We start from the raw sequence: 24,710 nt of genomic DNA, 5'->3' as shown, positions 1-24,710 counted from the left end.
GTTGCTGTAGGTACAAACGAACGTCGTCCATGTGCACAACCTTATGCTTCTTCTTCTCCTGCTCTGCTTTGTAGATACATGATCATGATGATATGTTTCCTAGTTTTTTTTTTTTTTTTTGGCATTGGTGGTAGGCATCTCATTTGTTTTTTTTTTCATGTGTAATTCCAGTCAGTGTTGAGACTCCAATCTCTGGCTTTTTTCCGTCGAGCAGAATATGGTCGGCCAAGACATGTGTAGTGTAATGCTTCCTCCATACTTGATGGGTCATGCATGCAAATGGATGGATGGATGGATGGAGAGCCGTGGAGGCGGTAGCAGGAGTACTGCACGCACAATGAATGGATGATGGTAATGGCCCCCCATCCGCCATCTAGTCAGGTCCAGGTCCAGCAACGAGTGTCAACAAAAATTCTGAGGGGACACATCATCGACATCAACCTACATTACTCTAGTACTAGTTGCTTAATGATGTTCCTGTCGCTAGGAATCAGATGGGCCAGCTGGCATGCAATGCATTAATAACTTGGTGGCCGATGGAGTGAAGGAAAAGCAACGTGCGTGCGTGCTTCACTTCACTACAGAGAATATAGCGCTTTGACTCATGCACTCTGGCTAGAGGCTACGTGCACTGGTACTATCTGTTTATGCCAAGATAAAGACTGGCACGTATACTTGAAGATCTGCAGGCCAGCCCACGGTATGGTCGTGATCGACCTGGTGTACAAGTGGTCCTCCGTCCGCGGGGTTGGTCCCAGTGGGCAGTGGCAGTGACTGGGGCTGGTGGCGCATCGACGTCACCAAGAAAAGGCCTCGGTAGCCTCTTCTCCAGGAAGGAAACATGTAATGCCATCCCATCTGAGGAGGCGAGAGAGAAGAGAACACAGAGGTAGACGAGACGAGAGGAGAGAAGAACTCCTCTCTCTCTCTCTCTACCACCACCAACCTTTCTCGGCAGGCATTCAAGGACGACAAATGCTGCTATCCACATTCGTGTAGCCAGCAGCAGCAGCACCACCACCACCACATTTGATCTGGATTCTGCAGCGAAGACGGAGCACAGCAACTCAACAAAAAAAAAAACGAAATGCGTGTGTTTATATCTCCTGTTCCTCCAAGATGCGTAAAGCCAAAGCTGCCACATCTCCAGTTTTCCTCCAAAAGCCACAAAGCGAAAGCCGACAATATCATGACGCAGTAGTACAGAGTGTAACCAACAATTTGTTTTCCTCTGCTCCTCCCACAACCAATGGCAGCCAGACACTAGTTTCTGCCGTAGCCAATGCCAAACGAGCGTCGTTTTGCCGACGACCCCCCACATAACCTGAGGTTGCTGTACCGCAGTCTCTCTGGAATTATGGTATTGCTTCAACCTAAAGCATTCAGTCATTGGCAGACAAGATACACTGGCCACCATGTTCCAGATTGGCTGAAACTGTTTCCACCACTTATTGTATACTTATGTGACTAAGTAGAGGGCGAGGATCCAATGCTGGCATATATAATTCACTCAAACAGGCCACACACTATCAAATTGTATAGCACACCTCATGGCTACATTGCGTCGTGTCAAATTATTGGGGGTCCAGATACAGCAGGGATGCAAGCAAATTGGCCAAATCTTCTATGATGAAGCGGCTGGATCTGACTGCAGGTAGGGGGCAAAGTGTTTCAATGCTTCCTCATATACAGGTTTCTTGAAATCAACTGCCTGTTCACTCAGATGGATAAATATTAGACATTTTCAACCAGGTCGGGTCAGAAAACAAAAAACAGGGGGACGAAAACGGTCTACCTTTTCGATAACTTCCTTGGGTGTCATCCATGTCCATTCACCAAACTCTGGCTTCTCAGATCCATCACCATTAAGGTTAATCTCATCGTCATTTCCAGTAAGCCTAAATAAAAACCTGTGTATGTGTGCCACATTTTCCACAAAGTTACATGCCACCATATCTACTATGGGACAGGCCTGTTAAATTAATTTGAAACTGACTGTTCTATTAGCATCATAAGACAAGTATAACATATGAACCAAGTACAGTGTGACCTCAATGCGGATCTAGTGCAGCCCACCTACACTCACTCCAAGTATTGAGCCCAAGGCTATCATTCAGTCACATTATCTCTCAGTCCTGAGGCCAATATACTACAACAGTTGTGAGCTGAACAGTTGACAGTGTAAGCAGAGTTTGTGGATGATATCTCTCTACTTGTAAGTGGGCGTACTAGAGCAATGGACAAGCATAGTTTCTGGATGATGTGTCTCTACTTGTAAGTGGGCTGCACTGCATCTCAATAAAAAAAAGATGGCCACACTAGATACATAGAAATCAGAGCATGTGATGACCCTGCTGAAATCCAACTGAAGCATATTTTTAAGCCCATCTATGGACTATGTGAGATCAAACAAGACCCAAACGAGATATTGGAAAACCAGGCCATACCGAGTTACTGGCTATCAGCCAAGAGATGTTAACTAATTGTGAACATAATTGGCTAGCATCTACTGCAGGAGCTATTTGATGGAAAGCACCCATTAGATGGAAATATGGAAAGTACTTTAAGGTGCTACTTAGAACATATGAAAAGTTCCTAAAAAACTGCCATATATGTAGATGACACAATGATACGCAAGCATACAGAGCCATCAAAACTCAGGTATGGTATCCGAGGTTCAGAGCACACTAGTGTAACACAATAACAGTTCAGACAGAATTACAACCACTTTATACAAGAAACAGGAATAATAATTAATAATAAAATGTAAATGCAACACAGGGACAACATAGTGATCTTAAGTCAAATAGAAGGTGGTTCTGACTTTCAGTAGCACAACGGTAGAACACTATGAATGTCATACTTCAAGTAAACATCAAAAAGTACGAACAACAATTGCTGTTAAGAAATCAAAATAACTATATTGCTTTTAAAAAGTCATTATAAAATGTCCTACCAAGGGATGCACCAAGGAATTCTTGGATCAGCAGAACTATGACCCATGGAACAGGGTGGGTAAGTGGAACCAAGCCAAGCTATTTATCACTCAGTTAGTCAGTTACTCAGTTTTATGGAAAATAAGACTAATCACCCGTTTGCGCATAAAACACCTAGTTATTTGGCATTCAATGTTGTGAAGCAACTAAAACTTTGGTCCAAGCTCTGCCACTGTTACCCAATTCGTCTACAAAAAAAAATCTATTGACCTTCTGCACCTGCATCTCATGTGATAGCACTTCAATACTTGGAGTTAGTGTAGGTGGGCTTAACCAGTGTTCCATAAAAGCATTTATAGACCACAAGGGCAGCAGGGTGCAGTCTGGGGTCCAACAAGTGTCATAAGTCCAGGCATCCAACTTTTAGAACAGTGGCATTAACTGGCATCCCAGGTAGCTTGAAAATGGCATCTTATATAACTGTGTATTTTTACAGCAATGAGACTAATTATTAGCCGTGCGGTGAAGTATTTTGCCTGCTAATTGCTATGCTATGTGAAACCTGGAAGACTTTCACTTGGATTCGTTCAGAATATTAAGGATGTTATATTCATATTCACTTGGATTATGCTTGCAGGTCGAAATTCCAGTCTGACAAAGGGTCTAAACAAAATGAGGTTACTTTACTTCATAGAGTTCCCAGCTGAAGAAATTTAGCGGGGCTAACCATTTTTGAGCTTGGCCTTTCCAATCGGTTCCCCACCTGGCATTCAGTTTGGTTCTGACATCTGGCGGGAAATCATATGTTAACCAGACGGGAGCCTACATAGATGCATGCATTTACTCAGTTATCATTCACAGAGTGACAAAATTGTCTCAAGTATTAACCGCCATCGGCTATGAAGACAAAGGCATAAGATGTTTGTACATGAGCTGATAATCCACCTATGTAGGATAGGGTAGTTGACACTGGGCAAATAGCAACTAATGACGTAATGGAATCAGGTGGAAAGGCAAACTGACCTCAGCCACGATCTCTGCGGATGTGACACCAGTCTCTTCTCTCAATTCCCTGAAGGCAGCCGCCCTTGGTTCTTCCCCTGCATCTATACCACCCTGTAGGCAGATTGTTAGGGATTTCTACGCCTTAGGCTATGCTCAGTACTAATTAGCGGGTTGAAAAGTACAGAGGATCTCCCGAGATCACCTGAGGCATCTGCCACGCGCTAGGAATGTCGATCCTAGAAGCCGAGAAAATCTGGATAAAATGAGAATCGTTTCATTAACCGTCAGAACGAACCCCGGCAATACAATACCCAGCGCAGGCGCGTGGGGGAGAGGAGCAGGATCGTGCTCGAGGGAGGGGGCGCGCTTGCCTTGGTGAGGGATGGGTCGGCGAGGCAGATGCCGACGTTGGTGCGGTAACCCTGGGGCGGCGAGTCCATGGATGCGACGGCTGCGAACAGCGGCGGCGCTGAGGTCGAGCAGGAGAGGAAGCGCAGCGGCCGGGCGCGGGCGGTTCGGCGGGGGAGGCGGGGCGCGGGGCGGCTGTGGTGGACGAGGACGAGGAACAGGGGCTTTACAGCGCGGCCGCGTGCGGCCGCGGCGGCCACCACTACCATCTCGCTCTCGCTCCGGTCCTCCCCTTTCCTGGACGATTCGATTCCATTCCGTGGATAATGGATAACAAGCGGGCCCGTTATTGACATATAGCAGGCCTTCATTTCAGTCTATTGGACGAAACAAATTGTCCGGCCCATTCGAATCCAGTATCCTCTCACCCTGGGCTTATTGGGGATTCTAGTATGAGAATAGATGATTTTTGCTTGTACCGTGAAACCTTTGACTACATGCAGTGTGTTGAAGGAGTCATCAGTATTTTAGGCATTTTGCATGTGCTGTGAAACCAGTGCCAAGAGTAGACCTGATCATGGCAACTCGATCTAACCCACCTGACCCGTCCAAAAAAACCTGATCCGACCAATGCAACGGGTGGATACGGACCATAATTTCTGACCCGTAATAATTCACGGGTCAAGTACATGCCCTGATTTTTTACTTAAAACCTGACCTAACTCGAAAAAACCTGACCTGACACGTCAAACATAGAGACACGAGCTGACTCGATCCAACTCAACACTGTACACGAGTCATATACGAGCCTTGATAAGTGGCCACGACGCGACTTTGATCTAATCCGAACCTAACCCGATATGACGTTTGAATAGGTCTAGCCAAGAGTATAATCCAAGGATGCAAAGAAACTATCCAAATAAAGTAGATCGTCACTATCTAGAATTGAGATTCTCAAAATTATTATTAGTATCTAAATTTAATAATCTATTGAAGATCCAAACGGATATCTAAAAATTGAAAATTAAGGTCACTAGATCGTCCATATAGATAGGCAAAATACTATCTACAATCCAACGCCATAAATATTGGCGTCTTCTATATACCCCACTCTATAAACAAAGTGCAGGCGGTGCTCGTAAAAATCTGTATCTAACGTTAGACATCGCATGGACGCAGTAGATTTTTCTATTTTATTTTATTTTATTTTATTAGAAGGGGATATCTGCTCGCGGAGCTGGTCATGCGTGGAACCGGGTCACGGCTGGTGGCGGCAATCGTCACACCAAAACCCATGGCCGCGTCACGTGGATCACTCGGCGAGCGCGACCTTGAGCCGGCGGCTGGGCTGCCACCTGCCCGAGACCAAGCACGATAATCAAGTGGACGGGCGCCCACGTGTGCCTCGGCGGACCAGTGCCCAGCCCCGTGTGGCACGGGTGCGTTGGGCCCACGCTGCAGGTCGCGAGGATCTCTTCCGCCTTGGTTGCCAAGGAAAGCCACCGCCGCCCCGCTTCTCACGGAAATTTTACTCCTTGACTCTCTCGCCGGCCGCCCAACCCAACCGCCTCAACTCACCCCGGCGCCTCTCTATAAAACCCTCCGCCTTGTCGACCCTTCTTCCTTCTATTCCCAATTCGCAACAGCCCAAACAGATAGACCCGGTCCGGGTGGCGGCCGTTTCAATTCGAGGCTTGTGGCCGGCCGCCGCTGAAGCAGGAAGGAGCGTGCGTCGGACATGGAGGACGCACGCGTGCTGGCGGTTGTCTTCGTCGACGGCGAGCAGAGCGTGGACTTGGGCACGGTGACCGTGCAGCCGTCGTTTGGCGGCGTGAAGCGGCTTCAGGCCGTCGTGGCAGACCGCGTGGGCGCCGCGCCGCACCAGATCTCGGCGTCCCTGGCGCGGCCCCGCCGCGCCCGCCATGTGCCCCTCGACGACGCCACCGACCTCGCCGCCGCCGTCGCGCGGGAGGGTTCCGGGTGCTACGTCATCGCTGGGTTCCGCCGCTCCCGCCGGGGCGGCCGGTCCCGCCGCGACAGGAAGGGAGTCAACGGCGCGGCCGTGGAGAAGACCATCCTGAAGCGCCTCCCGCCCACGGATCTGGCGTCTCTGGTCAGCCCTCTCCCTCTCCCTCCCCGCGCCAGTGCCGGTGCCTCGCCCGGGCCGCTCGTGCTCTACGACGACTACGAGGCGCGGCTGCGGGAGCTGCAGCGGCAGCGCGACTGGTACTTGATGAGCACCGCGGGTGCGGGTCCGGGTCTGGACCCCGCCTACTTGCACTTGTCGGTGGCGGCGGGGCATCCGGATAACGAGGACCCACAGCAGTGGTCCCCGAGGCGACGACCGTCCCCGTGCCCCGAGTGCGAGGCGGCGGCGGCGGCCATGCGGCAGCCGGCGTTCCACTGGTGCGTGCGCGACGCGGTGGTCTCCGCGGGATTCCGCTCCCACGTGGGCCCCATCGAGCCCCCGCCGAAGAAGACTCCGTCTCCTCTGTCGCCGCCGAGCCCCGGCCGCCGCCCGGGCCTTGTCTACTAATCCATCGGCCAGCAGCTGATCCAATTCCATCCATAGTACTCTGTCTAGCAGCAATTTGTATGTAAGACAAAGTCAAGCGGAGATGGGATTGGGGACGAATCATGGATGGTGGAGGTTGCGTGTGGGAGTTGCGCATCGCGACAGGGAGGAAGAGGATTTCTTCGCCGTAGAGTTGCTTTGTTTGTTTTTCCTTTTTGCCCTGGACTCTTCTGTTTTCCTTCTTAACGAGAGGAAGCTGTTTCTGGTACAATGCAGAAAGAAGGCTTCTGGTAATTTTTAGAAGTTGGTGTTAAGTAACCCTAGTTAGGGTTATGTGGGCAAATACCTGCTTTGCCCCTGAGGGGTCTCACATCTCTATATAAGGAACCTGTACACCCCTTCATATGACAGAGATCAGAAAGAGACCAGAGGCCCAACCCTATATCCAGTGTCTCGTGTGTTTCCTCTGTCGTGTTTATGGGAAGGGAGACAGGTTCTCTACAGCTTCTTGCGTCTCTATTGCTGACGGGAGGGAAGGGAGCGGATCTGGTGATCCGTGGTAACGTAGTTCTTAACACATTATCAGCACGCTCTACCTCGACGTTGCTACGAGATCAGATCTGCATCAACTCACCGTCAATCCGGCAGGTCTCCGGCCTAGCCGAACTCTCCTACGCGAGAGGCTTCGATTCCCCTCTACACAATTGAACGGTATGATTTTTATCTACTATTCGTTCGTGGGGATCTCGCCTAGACGAACACTATGTCCCCCCGGCTCCCCACTCTCCTGCTTGTACCGTTGGAGATCTCGTCGTCGCTCCACCATCTCCAGTAGAGATCGACTCGGACTCCCCGCACCGCTGGAGGTCACGCCCGCGCTGTGCTCGAAGCATCTGCGTCGGGCCACTCATGGTCGGGGTGGGCGGTGAGTTGGCTCGCGTCCTAGCGTGTGGAGACGTGGCCAGATCTAGTTTTTCCAGGAGAAAAGAACGGGTCACTTCCTTTGACCGCTGGGCGCTCACGCATGCCATGAGGGGCTACGCCGCTTGGACCGCTTTGAGTAGATGCAGCCATGCAAAAAAAAAAGCCCGGTCAAATGGATAGCTAAAAGCAAGGAGCGGTTGTGAGCTTGCATGTATGTGATAAAGAAACCAAACTTGCATGGCTTGCATGGTGCATAGAGATGGCAATGGGTACCCGAAACCCGATGGGTTTTTACCCCATTAGGGTACGGGTTTGGGTCAATTTTCATACCCATGGGTTTATTAATGGGCATAAATGTATACCCGACGGGTTCATGGGTACGGGTTTGTTCCTATAGTACCCAAACCCGTGAACCCGTGGGTTTTTTAAACCCGACCAAACCTAGTGTATATTGTCATTTTATTTTATAAACGAACAACAAACTTATTATCTACCTATTTACTTCCTATTTTTTATCAAATAGTGAATGTATAAGTAGTTGGTGAGAGTGTTGCTTGCTTGCTATTATAGTTATTACTAGCGTTATATATGTGGTGGATGTATAACTTAGTGCAAGGTAACTTGATTATACAACTTATTATTTGTATTTAATTCTCTGTACTAATATTTTTTATACCAAATCATGAACTCGTTGTTCATTACATAAATTTTAGACCATGATCTCATTAATCATTACGATACTTATTGATTATAGAAAGAATAAGTATATTGGAGATAAAACCCGCGGGTAACCCGTGGGTACCCGCTAACCCGATGGGTACGGGTTTGGGCAAAATTTCAAACCCGTCACGGGTACGGGTTTTTTAATGGGTGTAAATATTTTTCACGGGTACGGGTTTGGGATAGCAAAACCCGGTGGGTTTGTACCCGTTGCCATCTCTAATGGTGCATGCGCATGCAACTCTAGAGCCCCACCGTACCCTGGTCCTTGCACACGTATGTGTGATCTCGTGCATGCAATGAACGGTGAACTGGTCTTGCAACCTCGGTTGACCGCTTCTCGCGTGCTCGCGCAGCAGCCGGGCAGAAACTGGTCTTGCATAGATCGCACAGGATGCCAAGTGGTGGGGCCCACTGGTGGAACCCACTCAAGGCAAGGGAGGTCAAGTCGTACGTGTTTCTTTTCGAGATGCTGGTTAGTCATACTATAATACCCCAGATGGACTGCTTCATATTTATGTATACACACTTTTCTTTTCATAAATTCTCGTGGAATTAATAAACTTCCGTAGAATTTTGATTTGTATACATGCTTCATATTATTTATTCTATTTATTTCTATTACAAATAATAAATAGAATAAAGCATGTTTTATATAGTCTTGTCTACCTTAAATAATTATTTCCCGCAGTATATAATTATTAGAAAATGTATGATTGAATATGAGAAAATGCCTTAATAATTATGTTCATTATGGTGTTCATTTTTTCTGCATTAATAATTATTTCCCGTAGTAAATAATTAGCAGAAAATTATTAAAATGCATGTGATGGTTATATTGTGTATACTCAAATCGCTCTAAATATTTGTGTTGCGTTGAGCTTTTGGGCTCACGTCGAGCGATTAAATGATATAGTGGGTACTTAGACACGTCGATCAGACTACATTTTTAATTGGCTGAGCTATGGCATTGGCTGCGTCCAGGCAACACGACGCATTATTTGTGTCGTAAGAACTTGGCTGCGTCATGTGATTGCTATGTTGTACTCTCGCCTAACCGGATCACTCCTGCTGAGTTGGACCGGCATCACCGAGTCACGTATTTTTCGCATGCCATGTAGGCACTGTTCGTCTGTCGTTATCACCGAGCCACAATTGCGTTTGTTGCGCACGTTGTGTGGACTTGTCGCGTACCCCAATTACCGAGTCACAACTGCGCCTGTTGCGCTTGTTATGGAGGCTTGTTGCGTTGTCGTAGCCCACATGGCCACACACGCGTTGACGCCAGATATGATAGAGCTTGTACTCGCATGGATTGTGGTGGGTCGTTCAAGCTCTAAAGTCACATTATGCACAACCTTCGTAAACAATTTTGTTTAGCTCTATATTTTATTTGCTTGTGTTGTGTGGCACCATATATTTATTTATATTGCCAAGTGGCCATAACAACTATATCAAGCTCTATAGTGCTTGAATAATCTGGGAAATTAAATTGAAATACAACAGAACATGAATAAGTTAATTCTCTGCTCTCTCCTCATGCATAATGTTTTACCCGAAGTAACCAGAAGATATATAATATAATGCATGAAAGCTTTTTTGGCATAGAAGATTTCACAAATTGGGACTATATTAGTAAGCAAAAAGACCTTACCAAATGATTTAAGATCAGAAATCTCAGTCATACATTGCTCAACTAGATGTTAGCACATTGATCTCTTTGTCGCTGGATGACATGAAGCAAACTATGAGATAAAAGGACATGTAACCGCTAGCAACACGAAGTTGCGAGTATACCAAGAGGTTATTTTGAGAAAAATCGCACTATGTTGGTGTGAAAACCATTGTGTGTTCCAGTAGAGCCACTTTGCTCGTCCTATCTAGGACCCTTATGCTTGTGTTGCATACATCTCTCAAAATTGTAAATACTCCTAGTTGCGGATAGTCCTATGACGAGTATGGTATATATGGTAACCAAAACGGTAAAGGTCAAATCTGCAGGAACATATAAATGGGGTTTATGTAGCAGAACTACATTGGATTTCACCCCATGGCATGCTTACCATAATCTACTTCTGATCTACCAGAAGTGAGAAGAGTAGACAAATAACCACCACAGAGCTTGAAGCTAAATTAGACATTAACATGTCCTTGGTCCTCGGAGCCAGAAGAGTCATATGTCTTGACCACTAGACTACTAGTGATGATAATTTGTGATAGAAATATGAAGATCTTGTAGGGACCTGTTGTATCCTCTCTACTCCTAACGATTTCTTCGTATGAGAGCAGTACTATATGTTGTTGAAGACGGATCCTAGGCGGATACCGGTCTTGTTTTGTTCTTGCCAAGCAGTTATCATCATTTGTTTCATGAAAATGTAGTTATATGGTGATTTTTCCTAGATAAAAATGAATTCTTGGCCTTGTCTGTTCTATTCCAAAGCTTCTCTTTTTTGCTGAACAATGAAGAGATCGAAATAATGCTATATAGAACAATTTGGTATATAATATGAGGAGAAATGTTTGGCCTGCTGGCAACACCACAAATAATTAACTATTGTTATAAGTTCTCTCTCAAAATTATTATACCTAAAAATGTTGCATAAATTGATACCCAATTTCAGAGCAGTATGAGTAATTGGGTAAACCATGGGCAGTGATAAAAACGAGCTGGACTATACATCTCTGCATATAAAAATCTTTGCTTGGCAGCATTGGCCTGATGCCGTACACTTCACTACCAATATAAACACACACATTTTTCCTATGTGCCTCAAAGCACAATGCAACCAGTGAATGTCCTTATGAGCGCTAGACCCTGATGGTCATTTTACTTGTTGATCTGAAGTCAACTAATGGCTCCAAACGACGAATGGTATTCATGAGCCCCTGAAGGATCCTTATGGATAAAATAACGTTGTGCATGTTAGTCTAAATCTTAATGATTGACTATACATTTGGTAATAATAAAAATAAGTTTGCAGAATTGTAACCACGAAGCAACTTGTTTGTTGCGTGTCATGCTGGAAGTTGACACTAGTCCTTCACGTTGAAGGACAAATATGTAGTATTCATGCCACTACATCAATCTAAGTCCAAAGCTCACTGCATAAAACCCTTATCTGTAATGTGCGTAAGATTTCCCAAATAAATCACCATAATAGCATATATTGGCCACAAACTAGATGATTGTGGTTGGGGATTTCATCTATATGCTTTTAGAACATCTCGGCATTAGGGGGAGGAATGCCCATATAGTGTAATGCCTCAATATTCTATTAAACGCACAAAAGCCAAACTGAACCCGTCGTTCGGAGTGTACTCCTATGTATATGGAGTTTGCCAGAAATCGTTGAGGAGTAACCATATTGGTTTGAATGCTTCTACCTGATGTAGATGTGGATATACCCGGGATTAATATCATATCCACATTTGACTTATTGGTATTTGATCTATTCTCGGGGACGCCTGCGAATATGATCCATCAGCCTTAGTCAAAGCATATGTTCTGATTGCAGATTCACGTGGTCTGTAATAACTCTCCTCCGATGAACTCGCCCTGCTGGTGATTTGCCTCACGAAGAGGTTCATCTTGATGATGAAGTTCCTAGCAATGCGCACAATATCATTGTGCTGGGAATACGGAACAATGAATCTTTCGTTTTGGGAAATGACGGAGATCATTATTAAATATGGGAGACAAATGTGTCGACACCTATCTTGCCTCTATAGATTGCAAAGGGATCCAAAACAAAGTCCTAGGCATGAGTGCTTCAAGCTCTCTTATCGGGTCATTGATAAATGCAATCGAAGTTGAACCAATAATCGCAAAATGAAAGTCACGAGCTTGAAGTTCGGACATTTATGGGCACTATTGAGATAATGTGTGGTGAATGCGATGGTTCAAGTGGTCTTGTGAGAGACCCATCCCACATATGTGTTGAATAAACATTGTTCCGCTATGTAATATATCTGGCAAATGGCATGAATTAAAATATGCAGTTAATAGGATTCTGAAGATCCGTCATGAGATCCTAGGAGGACTCATATATTTGAATTATAAATATGCAACATATAAATCTCATACCGAATAATACATTCCTGATGAATGATCACTCTCCTATGTAGGGAGAATATCTTATAGTTGAGACTATCGTTCCCAGATGGAACCTATCCAGAAGAAACAAAGTCTGTGTTGAACACCAAAGTTTGATAATCCCTATAAAGGGATAAAGACCCATACAGACCCGAAAAGGAATAAGATGAGGTACCAAAGGACTTGAAGTTCACCGAATAAGCACATGTGCATTCCATGAGTTTTACTCATGGTAATTTCCACTAGATATGGAATTACGGTATCCTTTAAAGCCCTGATGGCAGAAACCTATAAGGTTTAGGTGTTACTGGCAAAATATCCCCATTGTGCCAGAACGACAGACTATAACGATGTATCTGATCGATGAAAAATCCCTAATGGATTACGATCTTAGATGGACTTTTGTTACACCATCATAGATGTTGCAATGGATGAACGCCTCGAGCGATGTGTCATATTTAGAATATGTACTATTGCAACTATATTATCCCCTAAGTCCTATTGAAGGACATGTTATTTGCTTTGCACAACTATGTATAAATTGTGGTGTAAGATAGAAAATGATAGCACCCCAACCTCATTCATTCTCGTTATTCCAGATGAACAATGAGACATATATCTTGAACAATATGCTTGAGTTATGAGGGATAAAGACTTTGACAGATGTCATCGTCAGGGGGAGCGAATGATTATATTGATCACAACCGTGAGACAATAAATGTCATATTCTATGCCCTGAAGGCGCGAGCTTGATGATCAATATGTGAACCTTTATGGAACTTTCTATCAAATATATAGATCTAGTCGATCGAACACCATCAATCAAAGTGGCTTATTTATATTGATATGTGCATTTACCTCGTATATCCTAGAAGTGAGTAGAGGTAAAGTTCCTGAAATATTCCTTGCAAGGATATGCAATCCGTTTGCTAAATCTTTATGTGCATATACTTCTAGAAGAAGATGTTTTGCCTTATTGATACGGTTTTGCAAGGATCAGGGGGAGCACATTTCTAAAAGTTAGCCCTTGTAGAAGATTCGATAGAATCTAGATCTCAGAGGATCGAAATCTGTCCCGATGATAGCTGTTGTACTCTTTTTCCTTTTGTGAGTTTTCTTGAAGTTTCTCACATGAGGTTTTTAACGAGGCAACATAGTGCAAATGCAATTTGTATCACCATGCACTCTTTCTCCACTTTTTTCCCACTGGGTTTTTCGGAGTTTTAACGAGGCATGTGTTGGTCGCGGTATTCGCCCAAGGGGGAGTGTTAAGTAACCCTAGTTAGGGTTATGTGGGCAAATACCTGCTTTGCCCCTGAGGGGTCTCACATCTCTATATAAGGAACCTGTACACTCCTTCATATGACAGAGATCAGAAAGAGGCCAGAGGCCCAACCCTATATCCAGTGTCTCGTGTGTTTCCTCTATCGTGTTTATGGAAAGGGAGACGGGTTCTCTACAGCTTCTTGCGTCTCTACTGTTGACGGGAGGGAAGGGAGCGAATCTGGTGATCCGTGGTAACGTAGTTCTTAACAGTTGGTACACATGCTGCGCGTTTCTGGTAAGAGTCGGTCACCTGGTGGTGCGGAAGGAAAGAAGAGAGGAGACGTGGCCAGAGACCGACCATGACATGGCAGGCCCGTGTCCGTCCGATAGCAGCAGCCAGCACAGCACAGCACAGCACTGACGACGTCCACCCGCCCTCCACTTCCACCGTTTTGCTTGCACGTACCGTACCCACGCTTGGCTTCGGCTTGATGACGACGTGACGTGCTCGCGTCTTTTATGCAGGGGATGTTTGGTTTCTGACTAAAATTTACTCAAATCTGAAGACCAATATATTAAGCTTGATTATTAGGTCATGATAACACTCTCTAATTACAGATTAATTAAGCTTAAAAAATGTGTCTGGGTGTTTAGTCGTGTGCTCGATGGTGAGGTTGTCCAATCTCTTATCCACATCTCGTGTCAGTCTCAGCTTGATCCATCTCGATGAGATGCGCCACCATCTTCTGTTCTGTTGCCTCTACATGCCGCTCGAGTGCACCACAACATCTTGCCAGCGCCTCGGTCAAACACGCATCCATGTGTAATCTTTCATCAAACGCAAGCTACCTCATCGCGTCCATCCCGACGACGGATGTGGAACGTGGACGACGACCTGGGATGGGCGGTAAGTCTTCTAGCATGACGACTCGTCGTTTGGTTTGCTGCCTAACTTGCCACATTTTACACGTCCACAGTTTTGAATTGAAAATGATGAAATTTTGTAAGATCCAAAATATATATATAAACGAAGAATAAAATTACAGATTGAAAGGAGTTAAATTCAGTTTAGTCATGATTAGATTAGACCCCCTCATCCTCATCAGATTCTTCCACATGGTCAAGCTCGAGCGGGCCATCCGCCTCGGACTCGCCATTGTGCCACGACAGCGGATTAAACAACTAAATTGATTTATAAAGTGCCATGCCTCTAACAAAATTAATTTTCTATTTGTCTTTTTAGAAATATTTAGCAAAAAGTAATAAAATATATCCAATTTTTACAAAGACCTACCTTATATTAGTTAAACTAACATATACAAATAAACAATTGATTTAGTTAATAATTAGAAGAAATACCACTTAACTTGTTTAATAAAATCAATAAAAAATATAATAGTTTATTGATAGCATTATTTAGCTACAATAAAACGGTACTCCTTAATTTTAGAAAAAAAATAAGGTCAATATAATAGCTAATTATTGATTTTTTGTGTAAAAGTATATAAGTTTTGGATACTAAAAGACGAAAGAACTGGAAAAGATAAACATGATATCACTTAAATCATTGACACGTTATCAAAATCATCAACAAAAACTGTCTAGGGGTTATTTGTCTACTTTTGTAAAGTCGAGAGACAATTGATTTTGAATATGAGGAGGTGAAGTAGGATGTTACGTAGGCTTATTGTTTTCTAAACTAGAAAAGCAAGTTTCGCGTTATTTCTTTTTTTTCTTGTAATTTTAGGTTACCCAACTAGTATAATGCACGAGCTCATAACGTAAGCGCACTTATCTGTATGGTACTAAATCAGAGGTACCTATGAGTAGTTTCCAAGACTTCTTTCAGAAGACTCGTACAATGCATTAGATTTTGGGCCTTGTTGTATATACATGTTTTCGAGAACCTGTGTTTCTTATTTTGCACCGAGCGTATTACTACACATGGTGCGTTTTGAGCTAAGGTTTCAAGCTTTTCATTTGAACCGTATCGTGATCTTAAATTTTGTACTCTATCTGTCATTTATTATTGACTTCTCAAAAGATTTCCTCTATATTTTAATTAATCTACAACAATGTTCTGTACGTCTTGTGATCTTGTCCTCTATATGTTAAAGACCCATAACACTAGAGACGTTTTTTCTCAAAATTTTTACAGATATATATATTTGTCATATCCTCAAATGGTGTATATTTTTTATTTAGCTTAATGTATTGCCCAAAGTGTAAAATTGGATAGAGAAGAGAAGATAGAATCTCTATATGGAGAGAATCAAGGACTATCCTGTATATTTAGATGGGACTTTAGGCCGTGTTCATCAGTTTATTGATATTGTTACCGAAAACATTGTTTTGCAGTATTCTGTATTGTAGATTGCATTGTTCGTCTAGTGGAGTTTAAATATAAGGACGAAGATGAATAAGCTGTTGTAGATAGTCTTAGAGAATATCGTTGAAGACTAGAAACTAGATCGATCTTCTCCATGTTTAGGATAGAGAAACATATGTAGTCTTTTGTTAGGGACAACCTTATGCTGTAGAAAATGTAGTGAGACTATATGTTTTCAATGGCACGTGTAGAATTTCAATTTTTTTAGAAAAAAAGAGAGTCAAAATAATTTAATTAGGTGTGATGCCGTTGGTATATATCCCCTCCACTCCATATATAAAACAAATGGGTGGCAGGCTGGGAACTGATAGAAGAGAATTAATGTTGGTTACACAATTGTATCATGCCATGGAGCATGGATAATTGGCTAATATAATTGTTCGCTGATATAGGCACGAAACTAGATTACTTGCAGAGAGCACAGTTTCCGTGTCAAACTGTTGACGTACTTGTACTTGGCATGCTATTTATTATAATTAGTGTTCTGTAAGTAATACTCCCTCTGTTTCTCTTTATATGTCGCCTAGTAGTTCAAATTTGTACTAACGGACGACATATATTAAGGAACGGAGGGAGTACTATCTTCTCTCGTACCGGCTCATACGTACCAGCCTATATTCCCAACCTAGCTCTGAATCTGATGAGTTGTGCGCCAACAACCATGCATATGCTCGGTGTAGCTAGTGCGGCCCATTGCAGCTAGTGCCTGCTGTGACTCGAAGCAGCAGCAACGTGCAGGCTGGACGAGCAGCAGAGGCGAAGCGAAGCTTCCATCCATCCCGTCGTGTCCACCCTGGGTCTCGGTCTTTTATTTGGATCATTCCATTCTACGGTCGTCGGTCACCAATGACTAGATTAGACTTAAATCTAACTGTCAATCTCCTTAATCAGATCTTTGATTGAGAGGGCTCACGGTAACCATGGTTAGAGCCCGGTTACATGAAGCTATATAAAGGATTAAGGGGTCGTGAGAAAGCGAACACTAATCCCTCGCTCTAAATACTAATCCACGGACAAAACTCATCGCCCTCTTCTACAGGACAGCGGCGACTGCAGGAATCGAGGCATCGTCATCGGTAAGGATCAGATCCATCTCCAGCTCTGCATGACCAAGGTATGTCTCTCTATCCCTCTGTAACACGTATTAGCAGTTAACAAATACAGATCCATTCATTATCTATCTAGTGATCTCGGATTCAGTAAGTTGGACACAGTAAAGATCCTAATATGATATCTAACAGGCCAGCCACATGGATGGATGGATGGATGATACATATGCTGAAACGAACTGGAGTTTCCGTCACTCTCACGTCTCGTCTCGTGTGTCTTGGGTATTTTTTTTAAAAAAAATTTCTTTCCTTTTTCTTGGGATAGCAAGCAGTTCGTGTTTTTGGTGATGGTGGGAGGAGGCGACAGAGACAGGTGCCTCATCTCATCTGATGTGATGGCGACACCACACCGGCCGTCACCTGCCAAAGTCTGCTTCACTTTACTGCTAATGCTGCTGCTCAAGCTAGATAATTCCTCACCTCATCTCTCTCTTTCTGGCTACAAGTCAGTGATTATTACGTTTCTTCCTGACAGTCCTAATCGCATGGAAATGGAAGGCTTTCTTCTCTTTCATTAGGAGTTGCTGTGGACCTTTTAACATGCACACGATCGGTTTCATGTAATTGTACAGGGAAGGGTAAATAATAGCAATAGCTAGATTGACTGGACTTGATTGATTTGTTTCTTTATTAATGTACTCTAGATTATGCTCTTGATATACAAGGCGTGCTAAAGATATTCTCAACTATATATATATCTATATATATTGATAGTAATATATATGGAACCTTAATCCACGACGCCAATGGCATCGATCACTTTTTAACCACTCCCACACCCACACTCGATGGGCCGCGGCGGCCTCTTACCAATCCCCTCCTGCTCCTGCTCCTGCTCCCGCGTTATAGATGTCCAAACGGGCCACCCGGCACGGACCCGGTCCGAACCCGTTTCGGCCCGGACCGAATAGTGCCGGGCCAGGCACGGCCCGTTGAAGCTTCGGGCCGGGTCGGGCTGGCCCACGTGCCTAGGGGCATGTCCAAACCCGGCACGGACATGTATAAATCGTGTCGGGCCGGCCCGTTCGCCCGGTGGGCCTGAACGTACCGGGCCGACCACTGGCCCGAACCAATACATAATAACAGAATTAAATACATGTACATATCAGATTTACACAGAATTAATACCAGATTCACACAGAATTAACCACATGATTCACACAGAATGATTCACACAGAATTAATCACATGTTTCACACAGAATTAATCACAGGATTCACACAGAATTAATCACACAACAAATAACAGCTGGTTCACAGGATATTACACAAACACAGATATGAAATGACTATTTGGAGCTGTTAGTGCAATGGCCGCCTCATTAATGAAGAACCTAGCATCCTCAGCCTCATTAAAGTCCTCGAGTATGCGCTCCTCCTCCTCTGCTTCCGCTGCCGCGTCAAGGTCCATGAGCTACAACGTACAGTCGGCTCCGGCTACCTCAACGGCTACAAGGTTCAAAGCAACAAAATGGAGGCAGTGAGGAGTGAGTCAGTGAGCCAGTGACAAGGTTCAAAGCAACTATCCACACAATTACAAGAATTAAATGCTAAAATTAAACATACCTTTCGAAGCCGGAGCACCAGAGACGACGGAACGGAGCCAATGTCCGAGGAGCAGCCGAGCAGAGGCGCAGATCGACCAGCAACAGCAAGCAAGGACCAGCCGAGCACCAGAGAAAGTCAGGCAACCGGACAGGTTAGAAGGAGGACGAGAATGGGAGGAAAATGAAAACAGAACAAAATTATAGATGTCCAAGCAGCCAGCAGGGGCACTACTGCACCAGTGAGGCAGTGAGGAGTGAGCCAGTGACCATACAAGGCGCAGAGCAGCAGACCACCGGACCGGAGACAGAGAAGAATCAGGAAGGGAATCACGCACCCGCACCGGCACCGCACGGAGCACTAGTCGTCCAGCTGTGAAGCTACAACTTGATCCGATGAGGTGAGGAGCACCAGCCGACCAGCGAGGAGCACCAACGATGAACGAGCATCAACAATCACCAGATCCGAATGGGATTGAGGGTTAGGGTATCACCAATCACCAGATCCGAATGGGATTAGGGTTAGGGTTAGGAACAGGGAGACGTAGGGAGGGAGGAGAGGGAGTCAGGGAGCACGAGAGACGTCGGAGGTGGCGAGCCGTCGGCCGTCGACGGTGGGAGGACCGGAGGAGGCAGCAAGGCGACGGCGAGGCACGGGCTGAGCCGCCGGGAGCGGGAGCACGAAAATCGCCAAGCACAACCGGGGCGGGGAGGAGTGGAACTTGGGAGACGGGGCGGTCGAAATGAGGGCGGCGGCCTGGGCGAGTGGGGGCGCGGGTTAGGTATCCTAGGATGGGGCGCGGGCTGCTAACGGGCCGGCCTGCTTTCCGTGCCGGGCCGGGCCAGAGCACGCGGGCTGCATATGGCGCCCAAGCCCGGCACGCGGATCGGGTCGTGCCGTGCGTGGGCCGGGCCAAAACCGTGCCGGGCTGCGGGCCAAACGGGCAGCCCGCACCTTTTGGACATCTATATCCCGCGTCAGGTGGTTGCATTGCATTGCATATATACGCACACGCGGTGGGAGTGGGAGGGGGAGACTCTGCCCTGACCACAGCAAACAACCTCCTCTTTCCTTTCCATCCATCGGACCATCGATCACAATTTTCATGGCGGTCAAGGACTGCGGCGGGCACAAGGGCTGCGAGTGCGAGCGGGAGCGGCTGTACCGGCGGTGCTGCGCGGCGGTCGTGGCTCTGATCCTCCTGGTCCTCTTCATCGTGCTCGTCGTGTGGCTGGTGCTGCGCCCCCACAAGCCCCGGTTCTACCTGCAGGACCTGTCGGTGCTGTGCCTGAACGTGACGCCGCCGGCGTCCACGTACCTGTTCACGACGATGCAGGCGACGGTGGCGGCGCGCAACCCGAACGAGCGCGTGGGCGTGTACTACGACCAGGCGGACGCGTACGCGGAGTACAAGGGCGTGGCGATCACGGTGCCGACGCGGCTGCCCGTGCAGTACCAGGGGCCCCGGGACGCGTCCGTGTGGTCCCCGTTCCTGCGCGCCCCGGAAGGCGGCGTGCAGCTCCCGCCGCAGCTGGCCGTGGCGCTGGCGCAGGACGAGACGGCGGGCTACGTGCTCGTCGACGTCCGCGTCGACGGCTGGGTCCGCTGGAAGGTCGGTACCAGCTGGATCTCGGGTCACTACCACCTCCGCGTCAACTGCCCCGCGCTGCTCACCGTCAACGACGGCAGGGGCAGCTACGGCGCCAACACCGGCGGCGGCACCGGATACTTCCGCTTCCAGCAGGCAGCGGCATGCGCCGTAGACGTCTAGCAGTGCTCTCTCTCTCTCTGTACCAGCTAGCTGTGTTTGCCAATTCGTCGATCGAATCAAAGGACGATGCTTCCTTCGTCGGTGTTCATCACTCACGCACTAGCTAGCTTCTTTCTGCGACTGCCGACTTTTCGTCCGGTTGGTTGGTTGGTTGGTTGGTTGATTGATTGATATCACTACTATATCAGCTAGCTTTTCGATCGATCGATTCGTGTAAAAGCAAAGCAAAGGAAAGGAAATGAAAAAGGCTATCTTTTTTTTTGTCCCCGCTGTGGACGATTGAAAGAAACTGAAGCAGCGTAAGCAAACTAGCTAGAGTCGTCTTCCCCGGCTTTGCTTGTGGCGGAAATGTTGGACCTTTCTCTTGGATCGCAGTCGCAGCCCAGCCCCAGCGTGCTCTTCTCATGAGCATGTGGCGGGCGGGCGAGGATGAGCTGTTGGATTGAATTGGATGGCCAATCAACTAGCATGGCATGCCGGGGAACCCGGGCACGTCACTCGCACATGGCGATGGTGATGCTGCCGCTGCCGCTTACGACGCCAAGAATTCGTGCACGTCGTCATCAGCTCAACCGTTGGCTTGTCGCCCCTCGCCAATTAAGCACTAAGATGGCATGGCACTGCTCCAAATTAAACACCTGTGCACCTGCAGCTTGGTAGCATCGATCATGGCAAAGGAAGGTACACTACAAAGTGGCTTTCAGGTCGGTTGTGGTTTTACTTGCTGCACACACCAACTGCAGCTGGGGGCGCTTTATTTTTCAGACCAGCTGCGCGCCGCTCTTGCGCACTCTGCCATATGATGATGGATTTTAATTCTGAGAGAAGAGAAGAGCCCCGCTGAAACCATCGATGCAGTCATGACCTGAACTCAAGCTACTACATGCGCACTAGTCACAACACAAGAAAGATGCTTAAAAAAAAGAGTAGGGTAGGGTAGGGTAGGAGAGCAGGAACTGAAGCGGAAACCTTTGCGTTAGTTTTTTTTTAGATAATGGAACAGAAATAAGGTCCCAGCCAACCTTTGCGTTAGTAGTTGCTAAGATGCTAAAGCAGGGGAAGGTGCAGTGCAGCGCGTCCAAAGTGATTTTGGATCGTAGCTTCCTTGCTGGTTTCCCAAGAGGCCAAGAATGGAGAGCTATCGTTTTCCTTATGTACTGCTCCCTCTGCGCCTAATAAATACATTAGAGTGCGTTTGGTTGTAATGATGGAACAAGATAAAATAGAACACTCCATTAAATAAGATTGTTTAGTTTAGGGTCAGGAGTTACAACATGACTATCCTAATGTTATCTCTTAAAATTGAAGTGATAAGAGAGGACGCCTGAGGACTTTCCTATCTTGCCTGTCTCCACGATCTTAGGTTAAAGCGTAATGGAAACTATAATACAGTGAACTGAATAATACTAATTTAATGTCATAGACTTTTCTTTTAAAAAATCGGTCATGTTTAATTTTGTTTAACTTAAAACAAACTTTAGAAATCGATTTTAGGAAGGAAAAAAAAGTTTAGAGGGAGGAACATAGAGAGAAGCGATGTGTACTCTCGCTACTCGCATAGATGGATCATGGATGGATGGACGAACCTTCCATTTCCATCAATCAAGAATATATAATGATCATGCATCTCCACTCCAAGCTAGGGGAGGGGAGGGGTGCAGACTGCAGAGCAGACAAGTTAGAAGATTCGCCGATCGCACATGCAACCATAGATAAATGTTGGCAGTTGGCTGCCATCGCTTCTCTTGGTGCAGCCTTATTATCCTATCAATGGAGACACGCTTCACATGTCTAAAACGTTTTTAAAAAAAACCCTTTTCCCGTCCAATTAAATATCAAGAACAAATGCTTCATACAACACTATTGTAAAACTTAGGATGATTTGTATGGATTATATATTGTCTATATAGTATGTACTGGACCAGATTTAAGTTGTTGTAAACTTCCAGTTTATTCATATTCATAACTGTGTGTTATGTTATCTTAATTATTTTTTTGTTAATTCACAGGGTACCTGTACCGAAGCCTAGGCATGTCTGATCTGCCAATATCCACAGCCCTCCCACTCCCACGTATTGGAATTTAAATGAACGGCGGCCCACAGCCCAGCAAAAGAACAAAAGCCCATTTTGATCCGAGATTCATTGAGAGCCGCAGCCCGCAGCTGCCCTCTCCATGCAGCCAAGGAATAGTTGGGCACATCAGACATGTCTTGTAGTCGTATCATTGCATCTTCATTTTCCAGCAAGTTTTTATCAAAACGTGATTATTTTTTGCACTCCAAATCATTGGTATCTGCCAATGCAAAAGGGAGGAGTGCCTTTTGGGATCCTTGTTGGTCCTTGCCAACCTGTGCAGCCTGGCGATCCAATGGCAAACTAAAGTTATCTGTGAAACAATCTTTACCATTCATTGTTTTTTTAAGCAGGGAAAAAGTACGGAGTCGTTGTTCCAGCAGCTGCAACCAGACTAAGAGCAACAATGAAACAGTTCAAGACTGAATTGGACCGTCGGAAAGCTGAGACTGTTGAGGTAAACCACCCTGTGTGTGATCTGACAAACTGCCAGACAGGGGATTATTCAAGAATTTCTCTCAAATTAATTTATACTCGGCGTAATAAAGCAAACAACATCATCAGCAGGGAACGTGAAAGCATATGCAGGATCCAGCATGTTGATCACGCGGTGCAAAGCTGGTGCGCGTGGCATCATCAGATCAGACCATCTCTGCGGCGTGCTCCCTGGCCTAGTCCTTAGCTACAAAAAAAAATATGTAAAGGTAAACGAAACAAGATGTGTGTGATTTCTCTCTTTTTATGCATGATCTAACTGTCATTGATACTGTTGCAAACAGTGCAGCGTACAGGCTTTCATCTACAGTCGTCTGGGGCTTTGTCCTCTGCAGCACCCACAGCTAAGCAATGGTGGGGTGGCTTTGCATCAGTCTTGCCACCGGCCACACAGTGCTTTGCTGATGTCCGGCAGTAACCTAGTAGTTACCCACCAATCTGATAAAATAAAATAAAATGGTGGCCATGCATGCTGAGGCATGGAGGTATGTACGTCGCATTCAGGACAACGCAATGCAGTTTGTCATGCAACTATGCAAGCCCTGTGCCAATTATTTCAGCTATTCTCTTCTGTTCTGTGTAAGATCCTGATGATCCTGGAGAAGAAGATTTTCCGTCGCCACTGCTAGCTTGTCTAGTTTTCAAGGAAACTACTTGCCTAGTACGTACTTCTCTTCCGCCAGTACTGATAGACAGAAGAAGAGTGCTCCTGGCCTAGAGGAAATGGCAAGCAACCAGGCGGTTCCCTTTTCTTCAACGAGTGGTCGCCACTATAGTAGCAAAAGAAGAACCGAAACATGCATCGTTTATTTATTCCCCATCTCATGCACATCTTTGCTAGCTTCTAGTAGGTCTTGCCATGCATTAATTCAGGAATAATAAATAATACTTGGGGATAGTATATAGTTACAGGTTTAGCAGCTAGTAGCTAGCATAGGTTACAACACTTGTCTTCTTTCCCCTCCGCATCAGGATGTTGGAGAGATTAGAAACTCAGCATGCAGGTACCTGGATGGGTCCATCGTCATCCAACTGAAGGACACTAGCTAGTGACTAGTGAGGGTCCGATCCTACTCCTACTAGCAAATTGCTTTTGTTTGTCAAGATATGATGATAAACTGAAGTGGGGTCTGTGACTGTGTCTGTCAAAATACTTATATATCTGTGAAGTAAATCTGGCCAGTACGCTGGCAGGGCGAAGAGAAGGAAGAAACGCATCTTGACCTGGTTAGACCAGCCAGCCAGCCACTACATAGGTCGCAGCTCGTTGAGACATCTCCTTCAGATCAATTCTACCCGCGAACAGAGACGGAGAGAGAAAGGTACGTACACACGAACAGTAGAGTTCTTTCAAGTACCCTTACACTGTATGAGCAAGCAAAGCATCCGTCTTTCTCAGACAGCCGCAACCACCCCTACTGTCCGTGCACAATCATGGAGCTGCTGAGGAGCCTTGCATCCCGTTTGCTTCCAGCCAGCTTTAATTTCGCGAGGGTTTCTGGAGAACAATAATGTGT

The 24,710-nt window shown here is 45.9% G+C and overlaps 2 protein-coding genes, 2 long non-coding RNA genes and 1 pseudogene across 5 annotated transcripts; 3 read left to right on the top strand and 2 right to left on the bottom strand.

Annotated features, from left to right (window-relative positions):
- Window positions 1-1,093: 1,093 nt before the first annotated feature.
- On the bottom strand, window positions 1,094-4,523 carry LOC100194035 (nudix hydrolase pseudogene; annotated as a pseudogene). The gene is made up of 6 exons (NR_153104.1): window positions 4,313-4,523; window positions 4,144-4,194; window positions 3,960-4,052; window positions 3,664-3,758; window positions 1,796-1,910; window positions 1,094-1,711 (listed from the first exon to the last, which is right to left on the bottom strand). The product of NR_153104.1 is annotated as a nudix hydrolase pseudogene (transcript).
- A 1,339-nt stretch (window positions 4,524-5,862) lies between these two features.
- LOC100277139 (uncharacterized) lies at window positions 5,863-7,071 on the top strand. The gene has a single exon (NM_001196857.1). The coding sequence runs from the start codon at window positions 6,028-6,030 to the stop codon at window positions 6,823-6,825; it is 798 nt and encodes a 265-aa protein (NP_001183786.1). The 5' UTR covers window positions 5,863-6,027; the 3' UTR covers window positions 6,826-7,071.
- Window positions 7,072-14,872: 7,801 nt separating this feature from the next.
- LOC109942956 (uncharacterized) lies at window positions 14,873-17,920 on the top strand. The gene is made up of 2 exons (XR_002265532.2): window positions 14,873-17,313; window positions 17,441-17,920. It is a non-coding gene; the product is annotated as an uncharacterized lncRNA (long non-coding RNA).
- A 531-nt stretch (window positions 17,921-18,451) lies between these two features.
- On the bottom strand, window positions 18,452-19,685 carry LOC103642213 (uncharacterized). Its single transcript, XR_560717.2, has 2 exons — window positions 18,874-19,685; window positions 18,452-18,756 (listed from the first exon to the last, which is right to left on the bottom strand). It is a non-coding gene; the product is annotated as an uncharacterized lncRNA (long non-coding RNA).
- A 217-nt stretch (window positions 19,686-19,902) lies between these two features.
- On the top strand, window positions 19,903-20,885 carry LOC100216955 (VAMP protein SEC22). Its single transcript, NM_001143337.1, has one exon. It carries the CDS (start codon window positions 19,958-19,960, stop codon window positions 20,621-20,623), a length of 666 nt encoding a protein of 221 aa, NP_001136809.1. The 5' UTR covers window positions 19,903-19,957; the 3' UTR covers window positions 20,624-20,885.
- The last annotated feature ends 3,825 nt before the right edge of the window (window positions 20,886-24,710 follow it).

This window comes from Zea mays, chromosome 10, assembly GCF_902167145.1.
Source record: "Zea mays cultivar B73 chromosome 10, Zm-B73-REFERENCE-NAM-5.0, whole genome shotgun sequence".
NCBI classification, from domain to species: domain Eukaryota; kingdom Viridiplantae; phylum Streptophyta; class Magnoliopsida; order Poales; family Poaceae; genus Zea; species Zea mays.
Note: the sequence above shows the minus strand (reverse complement) of the source record. Positions and strands in the feature narration are given on the sequence as shown.

What these genes read in the sequence shown, in the direction of transcription:
- LOC100277139 (NM_001196857.1), top strand. Translation starts at nt 6,028, where the DNA reads ATGGAGGACGCACGCGTGCTGGCGGTTGTCTTCGTCGACGGCGAGCAG.
- LOC100216955 (NM_001143337.1), top strand. Translation starts at nt 19,958, where the DNA reads ATGGCGGTCAAGGACTGCGGCGGGCACAAGGGCTGCGAGTGCGAGCGG.